Consider the following 24,948-nt stretch of genomic DNA (forward strand, 5'->3'; position numbering starts at 1 on the left):
CATCTGAGCGTGCAAAGAAATTACTTACTGGCGTCACCAGGAGCTGAGCATCACAGAAAGAAGTACGGTATTGGCTGCACTGGAAGGGCTGAACACATCAGACTAACACAACTAAGGAGAACTCCGTCAGCCAGGAGTCGAGGCTCAGGGGGGTGAGAGAAGAGAAAGCAAGTGGAACTCATGCCGCACATATGCAATGAAGCCGAGGGACTCCAGTCCTGTGACTGTCTCATTTGAGAAGCAGGAATTAAGAAAAATACCAACTTTCAAAACAGTTCTCTAATGAGAGGTGTTCCTGGTAAACCTGTGAGCTGGACTCACCTCTTTTACTGATTCTGAAAACTCTTCCAACTTCTTCTTAAAAACTTCTGAGGTTTTGACTGTTTCAGATTCAATGGTTTTCTGAAAAATAAACAAACTATTTAATCTCAGTAAAATTACAAAGTTGTGGCTCTAACATTTGAGAAATTTAAAAACTTACATATTTTTTCCTTGCTCTCTGCAGAGCCTCTGATTCTTCTAACCTTTTCGCTTCATCTCGAAATTTCTTAATGCTATCCTTCATTTCTTTGTTTTTTGCTAGTTCCTGTTTGATATTGTCCAATAGACCGGTGAGAAAGCCCTTCCTCCCTTCTGACGCATAACATCGAACCTATAAAGAAATAAATTAGAAAATTTAAAAGCAACCTTGGCTTTATAAATCTACCAGGTGCTTGGTCACTCAGCCTTCCCATAGATAGCTCCTCCCCTCACCTTCTTCTCAAAGACTTTGGGCTAAAAATTCAGTTTGGGGCGCCAAGCTCGCCTGGGCGCCGGAATTACCGCTGCGCGCGGAGCCACTTGCGCCATCGGGATATTCAGTTTCTGCGCCCCAAATGGAAGCCGGCCGCTAAACGAGGCTTCCCACGCCCCGCTTGGGGCGCTGAAACTGAATATCGGCGCGCAAAGTGCCGCAGCGCCACACGCTGCGGCACGGCACGCAGCGGTACTGCAGGCCTTCCTCCCACTGTTAAGGGGGAGGTGGCTGCAACAGCGCGATCCCCGCTCGCGAGTGCCGGCAAATGAGCCCGGCACCAAGGAGAAGTGCCGGGCTCTCGGGAAGCAGCCGGCAATGCCGCAGGGGGGGTGCGTAGGAGGCTGGGGACGGAGGTGCGGGCAGGCGGCCACCGAAAAAGCGGCCGGCCGCACCTCCACCTTAACTCGCTCCACTACCGCCACAGGTTGGTGTGGTGTATGTGCCTTTAAAAGCAATTGTGGTGTATGTGCCTTTAAGAGCCCCAGGTGTGCGCAATGCCGGTAATTGCCACTTGGGCTATATAAGCCTGTGTATTGTGTATATCCTTTAGAACCCCCCCCCAGACTTGCTTAGTAAATACCTATGAACCAACTCCTGTCTTCAGTGTCTTTATCTACACACGGACACTACAGTGGCGACGAAGTGGAAACGGACTTACCTGCAATTCGGCAGCACCTCAAGGACATCGATTCCTCCAGCGTCCAGAAGACTCAAGGAAGTAATAGAAACTGTGGTTTCACCAGCTGGCCAAGCTGGTGGCAGGTACTGCGCTAATCCTTCCTGGGCGTCAGGCTGGGGCTCCAGCGGCGGGCTCTACAGCTGAGACAGGCAGCGAAATCGGAGGCAAGCAATAACGGACTGGGAGGGTGCACTCGGGAGACGGCCAGCGCGGCAAGCAGGTCAGCGTTTAGACCTCCGTCGGGAATGAGTCTCCAACAGTGAATAAACGGAAACCACAGTAAAACAGCGTTGTTATCGGTAGCAGCGGCGGGAAAGCGCAGGAAGCGCCATATCGTTGCTACAGAGAGAAAAAAAAAAGCGCGGGAAGCGCCATATCTTTTTTTGAAATGCCTAAGTCTGGCAATATTGATGCTTTTGATAACGAAACAGAGCCTAACTTTGGCAATATTGATGTTTTTGATAACAAGATAGAGGATTGGACCACATATGTAGAAAGAGTGGAGGTATTTTGCACCGCAAATGGAATAGAAGATGAAAAAAAAGCTTCAGTGCTTCTGGATCTAATGGGCGCAGAAACATACAAGCTGTTACGCAACTTAATCACTCCAGCCGAACCGATGGACAAGAATTTTGAGGAGATTGTTGATACCCTACACTGCCAATTCGAGGCAGGACTGGCAGATTCTCTGCAAGACAAATTCATCTGCGATCCCCCTAAGTGTAGAAACACAAAAAAAGGTATCTTCTGGAAAAGATTTAACACTGGACAAGGCTTTCAGTGCAATAGGAGCGGCAAAGATACAGCAAAGGCCACAGGACTTCGGCACCCATGAAATGACACGGGGTTTCGAAAGATGTTATCGCTGCGGCAGATCCAACCATGACCAGAGGGATTGCTGGTTCAAAGAAAAAGCATGCAGGCGATGCGGAAAGATGGGACACATTCCACGTGTATGCCGATCTGAAAATAAAAAATCCACTAATGGGAAAAGAATCAATAAGGAAAAGCACAGAAAGGTACAAATGATGACGGACAGTAGCTCCAAAGACCAGAAGAGCGATAGCGACTCCGGGAACAAGAGACTAAGCTCTCTCAAATTACATAATGTAATTGCCAATGAAGATTACCAGACCATTTGGGTTACCCTCATAATAGCAGGGTCCCCAGTTAAAATGGAGCTAGATACAGGATCAGCTCTAACCGTAATAAATCGACGAGATTACGAGAGGCTATTTTCGCATATACAGGTAGACTATCCTTTATCCGAAAACCTCGGGACCAGCCGAGTTTCGGATAAAGGAGAATTTCGGATTTCGGAAGGTGGGTCGGCGGGGGGGTCGTGCGCACGACTTACGCTGACGCTCAGCGTAAGGTCGGCGGGGGTCGGGGCCGGTGGGGTCCGCGGGGGGGTCGGCGGTTGTCGGGGCCGGCGGGGTCCGCGGGGGGGTCGGCGGTTGTCGGGGCCGGCGGGGTCCGCGGGGGGGTCGGCGGTTGGCGGGGTCGGCGGTTGTCGGGGCCGGTGGGGTCCGCGGGGGGGTCGGCGGTTGTCGGGGCTGGCGGTTGTCGGGGCCCGCGGGGGGGTCGGCGGTTGTCGGGGCTGGCGGGGTCGGCGGTTGTCGGGGCCCGCGGGGGGGGTCGGCGGTTGTCGGGGCCGGCGGGGTCGTCGTGCGCACGACTTACCCTTTATCCGAACTTCCGAAACCGGAACCCTCTAAAAACCGAAGGTTTTTTCGTTCGTACGCACGACTTACGCTGAACGAAAAAACCTTCGGTTTTTAGAGGGTTTCGGTTTTCGGAAGTCCGGATAAAGGGTAGTCTACCTGTACCTCTAAAAGACACATCCATTATCTTAAAAACATATACGGGGCAGAAAGTATACCCCAAAGGAAAAATAAAGGTGCCTGTGGTATACAACGGCAAAGAAATACAAAAGTTGTATTTATACATTCTACAAGATGGTGGTCCACCGTTGTTGGGACGTGAATGGATAAGGAAGATACGTTTAGGCTGGCACTCCATTCAGGCACTGACGGTGACCAGTAAGGAAAAAAACAATGATGACATCATACCTGAACGATTAAAAGACATCTTGGCCAACGCCAAAGAAGTGTTTCAAGAGAAACTAGGAACCTTGAAAGGCATCACCGCCTCAATAAAAGTGGAAGATGCAGCAATTCCAAAAATTTTTAAGGCAAGACCGGTGCCATACGCAATACGTCCGGCAGTCGAGGCAGAGCTGGAGAATTTGGAAAAGGCAGGCGTATTATCCAAAATAGATTGGAGCGAATGGGCAACACCCATCGTTCCAGTCATGAACAGAGAAAAATTCGCATCTGTGGGGACTTTAAGGTGACTGTAAACCCGGTCCTTCACACGGTACAGTATCCTCTTCCGAGGATAGAAGACATTTTCGCCTCACTATCCGGAGGAAAACGTTTCACAAAAATTGACTTGGCACAGGCATATCTACAGATGGAGGTTGAGGAGACCTCTAAAAAGTATCTCACAATAAACACACACAAAGGCCTGTACCAGTACAATCGACTGATTTTTGGAGTAGCATCAGCTCCAGCTATCTGGCAAAGAGCTATGGAGCAAGTCCTGCAAGGGATTCCGGGGACTCAGTGTTACCTAGACGACATCCTTATAACAGGAGAAAACGACAACGAGCACCTTGCCAATTTGGAGCAGGTGCTCACTAGGCTGAAAGAACGGGGCCTACGAGCAAATCGCCCCAAGTGCGAATTTTTCCAAAATCAGATATCATATTGTGGCCACATAATTAATAAGGAAGGGTTGCATAAGTCACCTGAAAAAATTGAAGCAGTTATAAAAGCCCCAGCACCTGAAAATGTTTCACAATTGAGGTCATTCCTGGGATTAATAAATTACTATCATAAATTTTTACCGAACTTATCAACTATTCTACACCCTCTTAATGATCTTCTACACACAGGAGTGATTTGGAAATGGAACGAAGACTGTAAACGTGCCTTCCATAAATGTAAAGACTTAATCACATCCGAGAAAGTTTTGGCTCATTACAACCCATCACTACCAATCAGGCTGGCGTGCGATGCATCCCCTTACGGCATAGGAGCGGTATTGTCCCATAGATTCCCTGATGGCTCGGAACGGCCGATAGCTTTTGCGTCACGCTCATTGAACTCAGCTGAGCGTAACTATTCCCAGATAGACAGGGAAGCACTCAGCCTGGTATGGGGAGTGAAGAAATTCAACCATTACCTACACGGACAAAAATTTACCTTGCTGACTGACCATCAACCCCTCATCTCCATATTCAACCCTAAGAAAGGTGTCCCCATTATGACGGCACAAAGACTACAGAGGTGGTCCCTTTTTCTAGGGGCACACCAATACAACATTGAATACAAAGGGTCAAAACAGCATGGGAATGCTGACGGTTTATCACGCCTGCCGTTGCCAACGATAGAAGAGGCACCTACAGTAGACCCAGTAGAGATATTCCACTCTACCATAGTGGAATGTCTACCGGTGACAAATTCTGCCATTGAAAGGGAGACCAGAAATGACCCTACTCTCTCACGGGTCTACGATTTAACAATGAAGGGATGGCCAGCACATGGCGAACCACTGTTGCCAGCATTCTCGCAAAGAAGAGAACAGCTGTCAGTGTGCCGAGGAACCTTGATGTGTGGATCCAGAGTGGTGATTCCACCCAAACTCCAGGATAAAGTGCTAAAGGAGCTTCACGAGGGGCATCTGGGTGGAGTGAAAATGAAGAACCTAGCTAGGGCGTTTGTATGGTGGCCAGGTATCGATGGAGACATCGAAGACATGACCAAGAGCTGCCTAGGATGCCAGAAGGTCCAAAATGCTCCGCCACAGGCCCCTCTACATCCATGGGAGTGGCCCTCATCTCCCTGGCAAAGGGTGCACATCGACTTTGCTGGTCCATTTATGGACTCAATGTTCTTAATCGCAGTTGATGCACACTCCAAGTGGCCGGAGGTAATAAAGATGTCCTCCACCACCACGGAAAAAAACATCACAGTATTAAGGACCATATTTGCCAGGAATGGGCTGCCGGAACAGATATGTTCTGATAATGGACCGCAATTTGTGTCCGAAGAATTCAGAAAGTTCTTAAAGAACAATGGGGTAAAGCACTACACGTCCGCCCCATACCATCCCGCCACCAATGGATTGGCTGAAAGGTTTGTCCAGACCTTCAAGAAGGCCATAAAGGCCATGGGTAATGAAAACATAAAACATCAGCACAAGGTGGATAACTTCTTATTTGCATATAGGAATGCAACACATATGGTTACAAACCAAACTCCCGCCATGATGTTCTACAATAGAAACCTAAGATGCCGGCTGGATTTGGTCAAGCCCAACATCCGAAGGGACGTGGAGAACCGGCAGTTTCAGGGCATGAATGAAAGGCCAACTAGGGCCTTCCAGATAGGCCAACCGGTTTTGGCCCGGGACTACCGTACCGAGAAATGGCAGCCTGGAACTATCTGCACACGACTAGGACCACTGATGTATACCGTGGACATCGGAGAAAGCATAATAAGGCGCCATGCTGACCAAATCATCAAGTCATCCGAAAAGGGACAACCTACACCACCACGCTATACATCTAACGATGAAGTAGAGATACCCATATCTACCTCCGATCCAGTGATACTGGAACCCGATGAACCCGACACTGGCCTTCAAGCCGAATCAGCCTTACCAGAAGAACCTACTACACCACCAGAAACTACTACACCCCCGAGGCGTTATCCGGACCGAGTCAGGAAGCCTCCTGAGAGACTAACTTATAATTAATTAATACAGCAATGTATATTATTTTGCATATAACATGTAATTAATAATTACTTAAAATATGATGTACTAGTTAGCTAGAAGGGGAGGAATTGTGGTGTATGTGCCTTTAAAAGCAATTGTGGTGTATGTGCCTTTAAGAGCCCCAGGTGTGCGCAATGCCGGTAATTGCCACTTGGGCTATATAAGCCTGTGTATTGTGTATATCCTTTAGAACCCCCCCCCAGACTTGCTTAGTAAATACCTATGAACCAACTCCTGTCTTCAGTGTCTTTATCTACACACGGACACTACAGTTGGCCCGTGTACCGGTCGCTATTTGCGGCCGGCGCGGAAGAGGCGGGCGCGACCTAATATGGCGTTCGGGGCGGTAGCGGGGCGCTGCGCACACCGATGACGTCATCGGTGGCGGCGCAGCACTACAGGCTAACGCCGCCATTAGTGCCCCACTAAATATCGCGGTGGTTGTGGCCAGTGGCGCTAAAGCCTCTGAGTGGCCTCTTTGGGCGCAAACTGGTGGCGCAAGCAACTGAATTTCTAGGCCATAGGCTCCTCGGTGTGGTAGGGAAGGGGATACAGAGGGTAGGATTAAAGAGTGAAGACTTTGCCATTTGGGATGTATTTATGCTGATAATATCCAATCGCCAGCAGGTGCATCATTAACATAGTGCAAGCAAACCATCACTACAGTGGAGGAACACCTTCCATTTAATGCAGGCAAGCCATCACTACCAGAGCCTTGGTTAGACACCTAGTACTGCATTCAGTTATAATGTATAATGTGTTATAATATGGTCGGCTAAATCATCAATGGATTGTCCAGAGATTCCCCTGCCCTTACCTTCCATCGCAGGAAGGATATTTTGGCCTTGGATTGGGTACAGCGCAGAGTCACCAGAATTATACCAGGACTTAAAGGGTTAAATTCTGAGGACCGATTGCATAAACTTGGCTTGTATTCCCCGGAGTTTAGAATATTGAGGGGTGATCTAATTGAGTTGTGTAAAATGATAAAGGGATCAGATAGAGTAAATACAAAAGAAGCTATTTATTCTGGTGGGGGGAGGGGGAAAGAGTCCAAAACAAGGGGGCACAATCTTAAAATTAGAGCTAGGCCTTTCACGAGTAAAATCCAGAAGCACCTTTTCACATAAAGGATTGTGGAAATGTGGAATTCTTTCCCCCAAAAGGCTGTGGATGCTGGATCAATTGAGATTTTCCAAGACTGAGAGCGACATTATTAGGTAAGGGTATCAAGGGGCATGGATCAAAGATGGGTAAATGAAGTTGAGGTACAGATCAGCCATGATCAAATTGAATGGCGGAACAGGCTCGAGGGGCTGATAGACCTATTACTCCTTTTCCAATGTTCCTACTACAGTGGCAGCAAACCCTCAGCAACAGTGGAGGTAAACCATCGAATTAGTGCAGGCAAAGCATCACTATGTTGGAGGCGAACCATAACTATAGAATAGGCAAACCACATAGCCAGTTTTTTTCCTATGTCCCAAGAGATGCTGTCAGAGCAGCAGAAAGTCCAGTGGTCCAGTAAGGACCAGCAGCAACTGGGCACTCCGTATGGATGACAATATAAAAACAATTTTATTTTGCATGCTTTTCTTGCCGGCACTGTTTACGTTACCTGACACTGGTCTATAGAAGAGCGGCTGCATATCCTGTATACACGAGTTCTGTTGAGTGCTGGAACTTGAGACCTTGTAGACAAAAGCTGAATACTTCTTGCTAGACATATCTGGGGAGAACAGATTTGTAACAAACATAATAAGCAGAAAGAACTTGCATTTATATAGCATCTTATCATGTCTCTCAGGACACCCAAAAGCACTTCACGTACAATGAATGACCGAGTCTAGTCGCTGTTGTTATATGAGCAAATGTGGAAGCCATTTTGGCACAGCAACATACCACAAACAGCAATGATATCAATGACCAATTAATCAAGGGTGTTTTTGGTAGTTGAGGAAGAATATACAGGAGACAGATCCTCCTCTTCTTTGAGTAGTGTCATAGATGAGGTGAACCAGCAAATGACCCTTAATAACACAAGACAAACTTGTAAGGAACATACCAAATATTAATAATACTGTACTTACATTTCCATAGTACCATATAATGTTAAAAGGTCTCAAGTGAATTACTTTTATCCAGGTGCAGTGACCCTTTTTCTGTAGGAAAATGCTGCAGCCATTTTGCACCAAAAATATCCCACAAACAGCCAAAGATCATGTGTAGAATTGTCATTTCAGAAAAGTTATTAAAATCTTTCAACTTTTGGTAAGATCCCATACAATTTGATTCAAGTACTTCAAATATCTGTACATTGTGGCTCCTAGTGTCTTTTTATTCTAGTTTCAGCCAATAAGCTGAGATAGTCTGGACTGTGGCATCAAAACCAATAGGATTGGTCCTATTAGGTACGACTCTCCACCCTATTGCCGTGGAATGCTCAGTCCAGTAAATAAACCCACCCAACGAGGCCAGGATAAGGCCACAGGACAGTCACCCGAGATTACAACTCATGATCCTCATGTGTTAAGTAGCCAATTACTTCAAACTAAACAGATGTATTTAAATTCTCAGTGAAGAAAATCTTTGAAAGGAAAGGGCAAATCCATACCAAAAGCTTATTTTTGCCAGTTTTCTCTTCTCCTAAAGATAGTAACTCATCGTTGGGGTACAGTTCCATGGGTGTTAGACTCTCGGGTGGCCATGACCCTGGATAGTGAGTGTTGGCAGTGATTTGACTGCCAGGGGCGTCACAGTTGAATCAATCTAATCTTCACATATGCATTTTCCAGCTGCAATCGCTGGATAGTGAGCAGCAGCAGCAGGAACTCTGCCAGACTTTTTCCTCCCCTAGTCTAGGGGTGCTGAGGCCAATTCTAATGCCCCAACTAAGATCCAGGGTGAAATCAACAAACTCAACACAGCCCAAATCACATTTTAAGCCAAATCTGTCTCAGTATATCACTCCAGAAAGATTTATAAATATTTCCCCAAATAGAAATATTCCACTTTGTTACTTACTAACTTAAAATACGTGGACAAATCAGAGAAAATCAAGCCCCGAGATTGGGATTTTGAAAATGTCAAGTAAGCCCCTCACTGGTTCAGGGTGCTGATCCATATTGACCAGTCCCCAATCCTGAACCATCTTAGCCAAGCTATCTGGTCTTAGCCAGGATGAGAGAGAGGATGCAACAACTGATCTCTATGCACCTTGGCTGGGGTGGGGGTGGGGGGGAGACTGTCAGGGTTCCCACACCAATGGTTAGCATTCTCGCTGGAACTTTGGATGAACAGTCTCCGTCTAAATTAAAATATAATTTAATAACATTAGTTACCTACCTCTAGAGCCCTAGCACTGAGCATGTGTTTTACTAAACACACTCGCCGTTACACCCTTATTAAAAAAAGCAAAGATAAAGAGAAAACGGAATGGTGAAAATCTGGAATAAAAACAGAAAATGCTGCAAATACATAGCAGCTTCTATCTGCAACGTCAAGACAGGTCCAGTGGGGCCCTGCCAGAAACATTCAGCTATCTTTTCTTTCAGATACTGACTGAATTGTTTTGTATTTCCATCATTTTTTAATTGATTTAATTTAAATCCACATGCTCAGTTTCTGATTTAATTTTGAAATCACATCCTTATGCCCTACTAACCTAACTTACTTCAAAGACTCTCCATTGTTTGGTCTCTCGCTATTTAAAAAATATAACCATGCATTGTCTAATCGATCCTTTTGTTAAACAGAATGGCTTTTTTTTATTGTAACAGAGCAATCAAATTCTGGGAATCATTCTGTTTCTGTCTTCCGAACCTGTCCAATTCATCAGTGTCACTTTGGAAAGCAAAACTGAATGCAATATTCTAAATGCAATTGACACTAATGGATTAGGAATGCTAGACGGCACATGTCTAGACTCCACAACCCTGACAGAAAACCTCAACATTTAATCACTTTCTTAAGGACTATGTCAGTGCTCTAAAGTTTTCAATAATTGATCTACTCCCACAGCCTCACCAAGCTCATCAAGGTACTGCGCACAGAGCATATAGCACGATGAGACGCCGTATTTCTCAAATCTAAGGCATTATAACATTTTAAGCCATCCAGATTTCATCCTGCTCTATGAAGCCACATCAGTTCTCATTAAATGCATTGACCGTGACATGCTATAGTTAACGTTCCACACAGTATAATACATTTCAACAGCGGCGAAGCACTCCCACCACAACTGAGAGTCAACTTCATACTAATGGAGACAGAGCTTACACTGGGATGGACAATTAATGTTGGCCTTGCCAGGGACGCCCTCGTCCCATGAACAAATAAAAAAAATGCTGCTCTATAACCAATGGACTGGTTTTAACATCGGGATTCAGGGGAAAAGACATCAATTTTCTGCCCCGATTGATATCCAAAGTGCATATATGAACATCAAATGAAGACAAAATCAGGTTCAGCTGTAATGCTTCCTCTGCTCCAACTGAATTGGAATTCGGAATACACATGTCTCAGCTCAAGAATGGCCAACTGGGCTGGTAGCAACATGGAACCATACTCCAACACCACTCACCATCTTCAGTAGAGGAGCAGAGTACAGTCTTGCCACTGGGCTTATTTAGCAAACTAGCAAATCTCTCATGGCGTTGCTCACTGTGAGTTGAATGATAACGCTGTTTTACAACAAGAGCGTCAAACCATGTTTTGCACAATGTATTGTTCTGTGCTCAGGCATAGCTGTATTTAACCTGGCCTGTCCTTTTTAAGATCATTTCATCTAACTGCTGTGTATGCATGACATCCTGAAGTCAATTAGTGATTAACTGCTGCTGGTGAAGGATGTTTGCAGATTGGTGGGTGCTCGTACATTGCTCCCGATCAGAGGAAACCAGCAAGAAATTAACTACCTATCCTTCTGTTTTTTTGTCTTGAAAGGAATGTCAAGTGTAACAGTCAAAACTTTTACATACATAGATAGTTGGTCTCTCATGACATTACTCAAGGAAAATGGTTGTCGTTCTCTTTCTTGAACACACAATCTAGAGTGACACTCCCGTGCCTTAATCCGTGACTGCTGCTTTGTCAGACAGCTGCAAAAATTCATGACTTTATTTATTTATTACAGTAGCAAAGAGTGAGATTTTATCAGGCATAAAAATGACAGCCTAATTGTTATGGCCTTCAAACACAGGCTTCAAGCTCTGGTCCAGCATGTTCTAAGCACAGAAAATATTGGCAGGAAAGCAGAATTAAACCCTTCAAGCTCTAGAAATGAAGTAGAATGCTAGCCACAGATGCCAATGGGACAAGCCTGTGTGAAGATAAGTAGGTATTACTACGGGAAAATAAGTATATTTAAGGCTACTTTAGTGATTTCTTTGAAAATTATTTTTTAAATTCATATTTATTGTATAATAATTTATACTTTTAGGACTGTATCCTAGGATACAAAATAGATACAAGATTAAAAGGGGCTGCATCAAAGCATAGAATTCATAGATAAATAGTGAAATTAAAACTAAAATGAAACTTAATAGGCAGAGCTATGATGAAACTTGGACTAACGATACTAAGGAAAATCATGAGGAACATAGAAAGTGTAGTAGAAGTAATAAATGGGAGATTAGAACGACAAATAGAATTTGAATAAAAGGTTAGCAGACAATATAAAAGGACGTAGTTACAACTAGGAAATAGTTACAACTTTTATAAGCATATAAAAAGTAAAGCAATACTTGCAGAATGGTTGGATAAAGGGGGATCTAGTTGTGTAGTATGAATGGTGGAAATACTAAATAGTTTGCATCGTTATTACAAATAATGGCAGAAGTGAGAATGTACTCGACGTGGTTCTGAAAAAAATTAACAGAACTCAAGGTAGTTAAATCATTAAGTCCTGATAGCATGCACCTTAGTCATAGAGAGGTTGATAAAGGCTCTGCCTCAAGTTTTTCAATCCTCCTTAAATATGCAAATAGTGCAGGGGGACTGGAGGGTAACCAATGTAACATGTCTATTCAATAATGGAGAGAACGATAGACCAGTTAGTCTAACATAAATTGTGAGCAACCACTTAGAATCTATAATCCAAGATCAAATTAATTAGCATTTAAAATGCGTGGGTTAATCATGGCTAACCATCACTGATTTGCTAAAGACAAATTGTGTTCGACAAATTTTTTTTTTTTTTTTTTTTTTTTTTTAAAAAGACTGATTAGACTGATAAACGGAATGCAGTACCTGATGTAAATGGATTTTCAAAAGCTATTCAACAAAGTGTCTCACAGGAGGCTTGTTACAAAGTTTCAGGCTATTGTAAGATTCGCAAAATTCTACAGATTCCCCAAAACCAAGAAGATTACCCTAAGGAAGGGATTTTTTGACTGTTAATAAACCATGTCAGAATGGTATAAGAATATCGATCCTAAAGGGGAGATTTAAAAATCAAGGACCCCAGGATTTTGTTTTTTATTTTAAAAGCATGTTCAAGCCTGTGGAAGAAAAGGAGGGCTGCAACAAAGGAATTGGGACTGGCCTCTGTAAATGGACAGTTCTGGGTATTGGCATTAAGCCAAGCTGTCTGGGGACTATCTGGACTGTCTCAGTCATTTTACATAATGACAATAGGCCTACAGAAGAGCAGTTCCCGCCCAAAATTACAGAACCATCCAAAGTATACATAATACAGGACATGCCGCCAACTAACAAAAGGGCCTTGGGCCCCACAGGAAAAGACAAATGTTACTGCAATTAAACAAGAGGTTAAACAATTGCTTAAAACCACTTAAGAATTGATGGGTCCGTCCCGAAACCACTTCGCGCAATCTTAAACCAATTAAGATCGATGGGACCATCCCGAAACCTATTAAACATTTTTTAACTCATCAATGTTAACGAGCCCGCCCAAAATCTAACAAGATTAGCAGGCCTTGTTTAGTATAATTGGAGGCCTGTTTTTACAAGAAAGCAGTTAGTTCACCAAGAAGCAATTCAAGCAGCTCTCTCTCCCTACAGAGTTCAGCAGTCAGTGCAGAAAAGCAGTTCTCTCTCTCTCTGGAAGCAACAGGAGTGCTCTCTTTCTAGAAGCACCAGTTCTCTACAGAAGTTCTCAACGGTGTCAGCGATCCAGAACATCACCAGCCACGCAGTCGAAGTCCTCCACCGCGTCCGGGGTATGGCCAACACATCCAGCGAACCCCGAAACTGCGAACCAGCTCAACTGTCAAGGATTCGTTTGGTGAGCCTTATCCCTGGTCCTTTGGAGCCCAATTTAGCTAATAAAGTGGGATTGGGAGGGGTGAAGTATTTGTCTACTGTAATTTTCCCTCGTATGTACCGAAGTGTTCCCCATTTTTAGAGCGTTAAGATTATTGTTATGTATTTTCTTTCTCAAATAAAGATCAAAGTTTTTTTTCACCAAAATTCAGTTGTCTGCTGCAATTTCATTGCAGCCCCCAAATAAGTCCAAAGTCTAGAACCAAGGGAGTGGGAGCGATTCGAACCGCTCATATGTCAGAGACGAAGCTGACCCAAACACCACCCCTTACACTATATGGAATAAGAGCAAATATGGCAGCATAGATACAAAGTTTGTTAATAGACAGGAAACAAAGGATTAAGGTTATATAAAAGGAAATCAAAACTGCAAATCCACAGAAGTTCAGTCAACATCTGTAAAAAGAAAAGGGAGGTTATTGAAATTCCGGCTGTATGACCACTCATTAGGTCACAATAACCTGTCTTTTCTCTTTATAGGCTGACTTGCTTTGTATTTCCATCATTTGCAGTTTTTATTTAAGTGTTAAGAGTTAATGGGTGTTGCTTGGACTGGAGAAGGATTGGAAGTTATACACCCCAGGGGTTAATGCTGAATCCACTTTTCTTTTCAATATATACAGATGATTTGAACTGAGGCATAAAGAGCATGATATTGAAATTTGCTGACAGCAAACAGTAAGACGGATTGTAAAAGACTTCAGAAGGACGTAGGTTAGCGGAATGGTCTGGCAGGTGGAAGATGCATTTTAACATGGGAGATATTTGAGGGACATTTTGCGAGGAAAAAACAAACACTCAAAGGAAAGATGCTAAAGGATGAAGATGAACAAAGAAGACCTAGGAGTTTAAAATAATTTCCTGAAAGTGCAAGTGCCAGTAGATAAAGCCATACAAAAGGCTAATAGTATTTTGGGTTTTATAAATAAGGCAGAGAGTACAAGAGTAAAGAAGTAATGATAAATTTTTACAAAATATTGGTTAGGCCCCAGTAAGAGTACAGTACACAGTTTTGAGTGGCCCATTATAGAAAGGACATTAAAACCATAGAGCGTAGAGTATAGGTTCACTCAGGTGATGCCAGTTATGAAAAACTATAGTTATGAGGAGAAATTTGAGATACTGGACTATATCCACTACAGCAAAGAATGCAATGAGGAAATGTAATCCAAGTTTTTGAAATTATGATGGTTTTGATAGGATGAATAGCGAAAAACTCTTTTCTCTGAATGGAACCCGTGACAAAGGGTCATCAATTTAAAATTATTATTAAAGAAGTGAGGAGAAAGATGAGCAGAATGAGTTGTTGGAGCACGGAATTCTTTCCCACAGGCAGTGGTTGAGACAGAGGCCACTGCATCTTTTAAAGAAAAAGTAGATAAATATTTCAAGTAGGAGAACATACAGGGCTATGGGGAGAGAACGGGGCTGTAGAATTAGTTTTGGATTGCTCTAGCAAAGGCCCATCACAGACACTGAATGGCCTCCTTCGGTGCTGTAAACTGCAAGTTGGGTTTTCCGACAATCAACAGTAACAACTTGTACCTTTTAATATAGTAAAACGTCCCAAGGCGCTTCATAAGAGCGTAATCAGATAAAAATTGACACTGAGCCAAAGAAGCAGCTATTAGGACAGGTTACCAAAAGCAGTAGGTTTTAAAGAGCATCTTAAAGGAGGCGGAGAGGTAAAGGGAGGGAATTCCAGAGCTTAGGGCCTATATGGCTGAAGGCACAGCCGCCAATGGTGGAGCGAAGGAAGTGGGGGGATGCCAAATAGGCCAGAGTTGGTGGAACACAGAGTTATTGGTCATAGGACAGGAGAAGGTTAGAGATAGAGAGAGGCGAGGCCATGGAAGAATTTGAACATGAGGATGAGAACTTTACAATCAAGGCATTGCTGGACCAGAAGCTAAGGTAAGTCAGCAAGCAGTGGAGTGATGGGTGAATGGGACTTAGTGTGAGTTAGGATATGGGCAGCAGAGTTTTGGATGAGCTTAAGTTTTTGGAGAGTGGAAGACGAGAGGCCGGCCAGGAGAACATTGGAATAGTCGAGTTTGGAGGTAACAAAAGCATGGATCAGGGATTCAGCAGCTTAGCCTGAGGCAGGAACGAGACAAGCAATATTGCAATGGAAGTAAGCAGTCTTTATGATGGAGAGGTTATGGGTCGGAAGCTCAGCTCAGGGCCAAATATGACACTGAGGTTGAGGTCTGGTTCAGCCCGAAACAGTGCCCACAGCAAGGGGTATGGAATCGGTGGTTAGGGAACCGAGTTGGTGACGGGGGGCAAAGCCAGCAGCTTCCATGGTTGTTTTTTTTTTAAACCAGATTTACTGAATTCAATTTACAACTTTCTTGCTCATTGTTTATTGCAAAATAACTTGTCAAAATATATTTTTAAAACATCAAATTTATTACTCCGAGACCCACCACAATGGGTCTGTGCACACTTGCAGCAACTTCACTGATTGCAATGGGGCTGTGAATTAGAACCAGCCTGGGTGCAGAATCAGATACACATTTGTCCCACTGCAATTAGCGGATCCGCTCCAGAACAACGAACCTCCTCTTGTCACTAATGTCTCCAAAGCAGTCCGGAGGTAAAAAGGAATCACGTGTGGGCTTCCATTTGGGTAAGAAGTATCTTTAAAAGTCAACAAAAATCTTCACACATTTCTGTTTCAATAGACAATGCAAGAGTATTTCAAATAGAAAGGATCCCTAGACTTCCCTTTCCCTTTAAGTGGAACGGGCCAGAAACACTACTATCACATCATACATATTCCCACACATTTAATCCCTCCACCAATGGCCCAGTGGGGAGCAGCTCTGCCCAATGTAGTACAGGTAGACTACCTTTTATCCGAACTTCCGAAAACCGAAACCCTCTAAAAACCGAAGGTTTTTTCGTTCAGCGTAAGTCGTGCGCACGACATGACCAGAGTGGCACACGACTTACGCTGAGCAGAGGGTCAGCGTAAGTCGTGCGCACGACCCCGACCCCCGCCGACGACCCCCCGCGGACCCCCCCGACCCCGACCCCCGCCGACCCCGACTCCTGCCGACCCCCGCGCCGACCCCAACCCCCCGCCGACCCACCCCCGACAAATTTCCCAGTCTTATAAAATACCTTCCGAAATCCGAAATTTTCCGAAAACCGAAACACGGCTGGTCCCGAGGTTTTCGGATAAAGGATAGTCTACCTGTAGTTCAATCCCCAGTTGATCCTGAGGTACCCGATACCAGTCTGAGGGATAAGTGGCAGCAATACAAATAACCTTAGTACCATGGTTCCTGCTGCTGATCTGATACGGAGCTGAGCGGCGGACCTGCGAGAGGCAGAGTCAGCGAGAGGAGGATAAAAAGAACGCGGAGAGGAGGCCTGGGACTGGAGCTGAGCGGCGGACCTGAGAGAGGCACAGAGTCAGCGAGAGCAGGATAAAAAGAGCGCAGAGAGGAGGCCTGGGACCGGAGCTGAGCGGCGGACCTGCGAGAGGCACAGAGTCAGCGAGAGGAGAGAGAGAAGTAAAAAGTAATCGAAGTGTGACGTCACCAGAAAGCAGGTAAGTTATTGGTTGGTGAGTATTTCTCTCTTTCTCGCTTTTTTCCAAACATAAATTTTGTGGTTTATAGTTCCTAGGGTCTCTGTTGTGTAGCGGGGTCTGCTGGTAAACAAGGGCCCTTGAGTATATCATTTAATTGTAGTGTAATTGGTGGGATTGATTTGATTTAATTTAATTTGAATTAATTAAAGGGTAAGTCATGGCAGTACAGCTCAGCGCCGTGGTATGCTTCTCCTGCACTATGTGGGAAATCAGGGACACTTCCTGTGTCCCTGACAACCATGTGTGCGGGAAGTGTATCCAGCTGCTGCTACTGGCAGACCGCATTGCGGCACTGGAGCTGCAAATGGATACATACTGGAGCATTCGCGATGCTGAGGACACCGTGGATAGCACGTTTAATGAGTTGGTCACACCGCAGATAGATTGGGCTAACCAAATTAGTAACAATACTGTGGAGGAGGAATTCCTGGAGTGTATACGGGATGGTTTCCTGGACCAATATGTCGAGGAACCAACTAGAGATCAAGCCATCTTAGACTGGGTATTATGTAATGAGAGAGGAATAATTAGCAATCTTGTTGTGCGAGGCCCCTTGGGGCGGAGCGATCATAATATGATCGAATTCTTCATTAAGATGGAGAGTGAAGTAGTTGACTCAGAGACTAGGGTCCTGAATTTAAATAAAGGAAACTACGATGATATGAGGCGCGAGTTGGGTAGGATTGATTGGGGAAAGCTACTCAAAGGGTTGACTGTGGATAGGCAATGGCAAACATTTAAAGATCGCATGGATGAACTACGGAATTTGTTCATCTCTGTTTGGCATAAAAATTTTAAAAAGGTGACTCAACCGTGGCTAACAAGGGAAATTAGGGATAGCATAAGATCCAAGGAGAGGACATATAAATTGGCCAGAAAAAGCAGCAAACCTGAGGATTGGGAGCAGTTTAGGATTCAGCAAAGGAGGACAAAGGGATTAATTAAGAGGGGGAAAATAGAGTATGAGAGTAAGCTTGCAGGGAACATAAAAACTGACTGTAAAAGCTTCTATAGATATGTGAAGAGAAAAAGATTGGTGAAGTCAAGCATAGGTCCCTTGAAGTCAGAATCAGGGGAATTTATAATGGGGAACAAAGACATGGCAAACCAATTAAATACATGCTTTAGTTCTGTCTTCACAAAGGAGGACACAAATAACCTCCCAGAGATTTCAGGGACCATAGGGTCTAATGAGAGGGAGGAACTGAATGAAATCAGTATTTGTAGGGAAATGGTGTTCGGGAAATTGACGGGATTGAAGGCCGATAAATCCCCAGGGCCTGATAATCTACATCCTAGGGTACTTAAGGAAGTGGCCCTAGAAATAGTAGATGCATTGCTGGTCATCTTCCAGAACTTGATAGGTTCTGGAACAGTTCCCATGGATTGGAGGGTAGCTAATGTTACCCCACTATTCAAAAAAGGTGGTAGAGAGAAAATGGGGAAATATAGACCGGGAAGCCTGACATCAGTAGTGGGGAAAATGCTAGAGTCCATTATAAAAGATGTAATAGCAGAGCACTTGGAAAACAGTGACAGGATCGGACAAAGTCAACATGGATTTACAAAAGGTAAATCGTGCTTGACTAATCTACTGGAATTTTTTGAGGATGTAACTGGTAGAATAGATAAGGGAGAACCAGTGGATGTGGTGTATTTGAACTTTCAGAAGGCTTTCGATAAGGTCCCATATAAGAGATTAGCGTGTAAAGTTAAGGCACATGGGATTGGGGGCAAGGTACTGACTTGGATAGAGAACTGGTTGGCAGACAAGAAGCAAAGAGTTGGAATAAACGGGTCTTTTTCCGAGTGGCAGGCAGTGACTAGTGGGGTACCGCAGGGATCGATCCTAGGACCCCAGCTATTCACAATATATATTAATGATCTGGACGAGGGAACTAGATGTAATATCTCCAAGTTTGCAGACGACACAAAGCTGGGTGGGCATGTGTGCTGTGAGGAGGATGCCGAGAATCTCCGGTGTGATTTGGACAGGTTGGGCGATTGGGCAGATGCATGGCAGATGCAGTATAGTGTGGATAAATGCGAGGTTATCCACTTTGGTGGCAAAAACAGGGAGGCAGATTATTATCTGAACGGCAATAGATTGGGAGAAGGGGGAAGTGCAACGAGACCTGGGTGTCCTTGTGCACCAGTCGCTGAAGGTAAGCATGCAGGTGCAGCAGGCGGTTAAGAAGGCAAATGGTATGTTGGCCTTCGTAGCGAGAGGGTTCGAGTACAGGAACAAGGATGTCTTGCTGCAGTTGTACAGGGCCTTGGGGAGACCACACCTTGAGTATTGTGTGCAGTTTTGGTCGCCTTATCTGAGGAAGGATGTTCTTGCCATGGAGGGAGTGCAGCAAAGATTCACCAGACTAATACCTGGGATGGCAGGAATGACCTATGAGGAGAGATTGGGTCGATTGAGCTTATACTCGCTGGAGTATAGAAGAATGCGAGGGGATCTCATTGAAACTTATAAAATTCTAACAGGACTAGACAGACTAGATGCAGGATGGTTCCCGATGGCGGGGGAGTCCAGAACCAGGGGTCATAGTCTAAGGATAAGGGGTAAGCCATTTAGGACAGAGATGAGGAGGAATTTCTTCACCCAGAGAGTGGGGAACCTGTGGAATTCTCTACCACAGAAGGCAGTTGAGGCCAATCCATTAAATATATTCAAGAAGGGGTTAGATATATTTCTTAAGGCTAAAGGGATCAAGGGATATGGGGGAGAAGGCAGGGACAGGGTACTGAATTTGGATGATCAGCCATGATCGCATTGAATGGTGCAGCAGGCTCGAGGGGCCGAATGGCCTACTCCTGCTCCTATCTTCTATGATCGCTGCCCTGTAATTCCCACTGGAAAATATACATGCATGGGGACAGAACAGGTTGTGATGCCCTGTGTGGTCAAATAGCCTGCTTACACTGACCGCCAAGACTCACACTGGCCACCTGGGTGAAATATAGGCCGCTTTGTTTCCACACTGAGAAAGTAAATGGCAAAAGAAAAATAATCACTGCTTAAAGTACTGTAAACGTACAATACAAGGCAAACATCCTTCAGGGAAAGAAATCTGCCGTCCTTACCCGGTCTGGCCTATATGTGACTCCAGACCCACAGCAAGGTGGTTGACTCTTAACTGCCCTCTGAAATAGCCTAGCAAGCTACTCAGTTGTAACAAATAGCTACAAAAAACAATAAAAAGAATGAAACCGGGTGGACCACCCGGCATCGACCTCGACACCGGCTACGGACACGGCAAACCCAGCCCAGTCGACCCTGCAAAGTCCTCCTCACCAACATCTGGAGACTTGTGCCAAAATTGGGAGAGCTGTCCCACACACTGGTCAAGCAACAGCCTGACAGTCCTACTCACAGAATCATACCTTTCAGCCAATGTCCCAAACTCCTCCATCACCATCCCTGGGTATGTCTTGTCCAACAGGCAGGACAGACCCACCAGGGGTGGCGGCACAGTGATATACAGTCGGGAGGGAGAAGCCCTGGGAGTCCTCAACATTGACTCCGGATCCCATGAAGTCTCATGGCTTCAGGTCAAGCATAGGCAAGGAAACCTCCTGCTGATTACCACCTACCGCCCTCCCTCCGCTGATGAATCAGTACTCCTCCATGTTGAACACCACTTGGAAGAAGCACTGAGAGTAGCAAGGGCACAGAATGTAGTCTGGGTGTCCCTCACCAAGGGTGGCTCGATAGCACCACTACTGACCGAGCTGGCCGAGTCCTGAAGGACATAACTGCCAGTCTGGGCCTGCAACAGGTGGTGAGAGAACAAACACAAGGGAAAAACCTATTGACCTCGTCCTCACCAATCTACCTGTCACAGATGCATCTGTCCATGACAGCATTGGTAGCAGTGACCACTGCACAGTCATTGTGGAGATGAAGTCCTGTCTTCACACTGAGGACACCCTCCATTGTGTTGTGTGGCACTACCACCGTGCTAAATGGGATAGATTCAGAACAGATCTAGCTCAAAACTGGGCATCCATGAGGCGCTGTGGGCCATCAGCAGCAGCAGAATTGTATTCCACCACAATCTGTAACCTCATGGCCCAGCATATCCCTCACTCTAACATTACCATCAAGCCAGGGGACCAACCCTGGTTCAACAAGGAGTGCAGAAGAGCATGCCAGGAGCAGCACCAGGCGTACCTAAAAATGAGGTGCCAACCTGGAGAAGCTGCAAAACAGGACTACATGCATGCTAAAAAGTGGAAGCAGCATGCTATAGACCGGGCTAAGCGATCCCACAATCAACGGATCAGATCAAAGCTCTGCAGTCTTGCCACATCCAGTCGTGAATGGTGGTGGACCATTAAACTAACAGGAGGAGGAAGCTCCATGAATATCCCCATCCTCAATGATGGTGGAGCCCAGCACGCAAGTGCAAAAGACAAGGCTGAAGCGTTTGCAACCATCTTCAGCCAGAAGTGCTGAGTGGATGATCCATGTCGGCCTACTCCTGGAGGTCCCCACCATCACAGAAGCCAGTCTTCAGCCAATTTGATTCACTCCACGTGATATCAAGAAACTGCTGAGCGCACTGGATACAGCAAAAGCTATGGGCACCGACAACATCCCGGCTATCGTGCTGAAAACTTGTACTCCAGAACTAGCTGCGCCTCTAGCCAAGCTGTCCTAGTACAGCTACAACACTGACATCTATCCGACAATGTGGAAAACTGCCCAGGTATGTCCGGTCCACAAAAAGCAGGATAAATCCAACCCGGCCAATTACCACCCTATCAGTCTACTCTCAATCAGCAGCAAAGTGATGAAAGTTCAGAAGAATGAGAGGCGATCTTATTGAAACATAAGATTGTGAAGGGGTTGGATCAGGTGGATGCGGGGAGGATGTTCCCGATGATGGGTGAAACTAGAACTAGGGGGCATAGTCTTAGAATAAGGGGCTGCTCTTTCAAAACTGAGATGAGGAGGAACTACTTCATTCAGAGGGTGGTAGGTCCATGGAATATGCTGCCCCAAAAAGCTGTAGAAGCTACATCATTACATAAATTTAAAACAGAAATAGACAGTTTCCTAGAAGTAAAGAGAATTAAGGGTTACGGGGAGCGGGCAGGAATTTGGACATGAGTCTAGGTTCGGATCGGTCGCGGCCCTGTGGGTAGCGGAGCGGGCCCAGGGGCCATGTAGCCTGATCCTGCTCCTATTTCGTGTGTCTAATTCTGTTAGATTCAGGAGATGGTTCTGTGATAGTAGATTGGCGGTTAGGATCAGATCAGCCATGATCTTATTGAATGGCGGAGCAGGCTCGAGGGGCCGATTGGCCTACTCCTGCTCCTATTTCTTATGTTCTTATGTTCTTAAAGTTGTCATCGACAGTGCGATCAAGCGGCACTAACTCTCCAATAACCAGCTCGCTAATACCCAATTTGGGTTCCGCCAAGACCACTCCGCTCCCAACCTCATTACAGCCTTGGTCCAAACATGGACAAAGGAGCTGAATTCCAGAGGTGAGAGTGACTGCCCTTGACATCAAGGCAGCATTTGACCGAGTGTGGCATCAAGGAGCCCTAGTAAAACTGAAGTCAATGGGAATCAGGGGGAAATCTCTCCATTGGCTGGAGTCATACCTAGCACAAAGGAAGTTGGTTGTGGTGGTTGAAGGTAAATCTTCACAGCCCCAGGACAACGCTGCAGGAGTTCCTCAGGACAGTGTCCTAGACCCAACCATCTTCAGCTGCTTCATCAATGACCTTCCCTCCAACATAAGGTCAGAAATGGGGATGTTCGCTGATGACTGCACAGTGTTCAGCACCATTCACTACTCCTCAGATAATGAAGCAGTCCACGCCCGCATGCAGCAAGACCTGGATGACGTTCAGGCTTGGCCTGATAAGCGGCAGGTAACATTCGCGCCACACAAGTGCCAGGCAATGTCTATCTCCAACAAGCGAGAGTCTAACCACTGCCCCTTGACATTCAATGGCATTACCATCGCCGAATCCCCCACCATCAACATCCTGGGGGTCACCATTGACCAGAAACTTAACTGGACCAGCCACTTAAATACTGTGGTAACAAGAGCAGGTCAGAGGCTAGGTATTCTGCGGCGAGTTTCTCACCTCCTGACTCCCGAAAGCCTTTCCACCATCTACAAGGCACAAGTCAGGAGTCTGATGGAATACTCCCCACTTGCCTGGATGAGTGCAGCTCCAACAACACTCGAGAAGCTCGACTCCATCCAGGACAAAGCAGCCTGCTTGATTGGTACCCCATCCACCACCTTAAACATTCGCTCCTTTCACCACCGGCGTACCGTAGCTGCAGTGTGTACCATCTACAAGAAGCACTGCAGCAACTCGCCAAGGCTTCTTCGGCAGCACCGCCCAAACCCGCGACCTCTTCCACCTAGAAAGGACAAGAGCAGCAGGTGCATGGAAACACCACCACCTCCAAGTTCCCCTCCAAGTCACACACCATCCTGACTTAGAAGTATATCGCCGATCCTTCATCGTCACTGGGTCAAAATCCTGGAACTCCCTACCTAACAGCACTGTGGGTGTACCTTCACCACACGGACTGCAGCGGTTCAAAAAGGAGGCTCACCACCACCTTCTCAAGGGCAATTAGGGATGGTCAATAAATGCTAGCTATGCCAGCGACGCTCGCATCCCTTATAAGAATTTAAAAAAATTAAATGGGACAAAGGTCAACATAAATTCACAGCTGCAATCTGGTATCTTATTCTGTTCTTGACATGTGATCCCAGTTAATGATTGCTGGCAAAATGTTCCGATTGTGATGAGCATCACGACCGAGCCAGATCACGTCTTTACCCATAGGCCAGGGACCCTTGCTGACTGTCCCTTCCCTAACCATGGGACGCTGCGACCAATAGCAACCCTAGCTGAGACTTGCTCACTCACTACATGGCCTGGGCCCATCTTCCTCAGGTGTAAGGCTCAGTCCCACACCCGCGGTGCACACCGTTCACTCACTGAGCCCCTCCCTACACTCTTTTCAATTGCCATCCCTCAGTGTTGATTTCCCCCTCACACGTCGCTCCCCACCTCGAGACTCTCTTCACCAGCCTCCCTCGCCAAGAGCCCCGCCCACAGGCCACGCTCCTTAAAGGGGAAGCGCGCTGCCGGGCCCTGCTTGTTTTGACACCGTGCCCGTTGCTGCCCCTCGCCAGCCTCCACGCGGATGTTTGGCTCTGGACCCGATCCCGGGAGGGGAGAGCCCAGCCGGACCCACCCCCTCTTACCTGGTAGCCACGGCTCCCGGCCGCCGCCATCTTGCCGCTGAATGACCTTCCACAGCGGAAGTGACACCGCACGCTGGCGAGGTGACGTCAGGCGCACCGCAGCGGAAATGTTCCAGCTGCTGCCGGTTTGGCGCCAAAAAGGGCAGACTCTGGTTATTGTGGCAGAGTACATGACGGGGAGTCAGTGTTTAACAATACAAATTCTGGGCAGCTGGGGAACATGTGCTACCCACCATTCTGCCAGAACTGGTGTAAGGAGGGATGATATATTAGCGGGTTCTTCTAATGAGGCCATATGGGTAGAACTTAAAAACAAAAAGGGGGCAAGCACGTTGCTGGGAGTGTACTATAGGCCCCCAAATAGTCAGGGGGAGATAGAGGAACAGATATGTAGGCAAATCTCAGAGAAGTGCGAAAATAATAGGGTAATAATAGTGGGAGATTTCAACTTCCCCAATATTAATTGGGATAGTCAGAG

At 45.9% G+C, this 24,948-nt stretch overlaps 1 protein-coding gene across 3 annotated transcripts in view; it reads right to left on the minus strand.

The window, feature by feature from the left end:
- Nucleotides 1-24,583, minus strand: part of timm44 (translocase of inner mitochondrial membrane 44 homolog (yeast)) — a 91,840-nt gene extending 67,257 nt beyond the window's left edge. For 2 of the 3 annotated variants that reach the window (XR_015080554.1, XR_015080555.1), the window contains exons 1-4: nt 24,471-24,583; nt 7,939-8,049; nt 482-652; nt 322-402 (exon numbers count right to left, since the gene is read on the minus strand). Coding sequence is in view for 1 of the 3 variants with exons in the window: in XM_086004789.1 (XP_085860915.1) it covers nt 322-402; nt 482-652; nt 7,939-8,049; nt 24,471-24,500 (393 nt within the window). In the remaining 2 variants the exon portion in view is untranslated. The remainder of the gene's footprint in view (nt 1-321; nt 403-481; nt 653-7,938; nt 8,050-24,470) is intronic. The other variant, XM_086004789.1, reaches the window with a different exon arrangement.
- Nucleotides 24,584-24,948: the final 365 nt, after the last annotated feature.

This window comes from Somniosus microcephalus, chromosome 13 (genome assembly GCF_052327205.1).
Source record: "Somniosus microcephalus isolate GS21.2 chromosome 13, FLI_Smic_1.0, whole genome shotgun sequence".
NCBI classification, from domain to species: domain Eukaryota; kingdom Metazoa; phylum Chordata; class Chondrichthyes; order Squaliformes; family Somniosidae; genus Somniosus; species Somniosus microcephalus.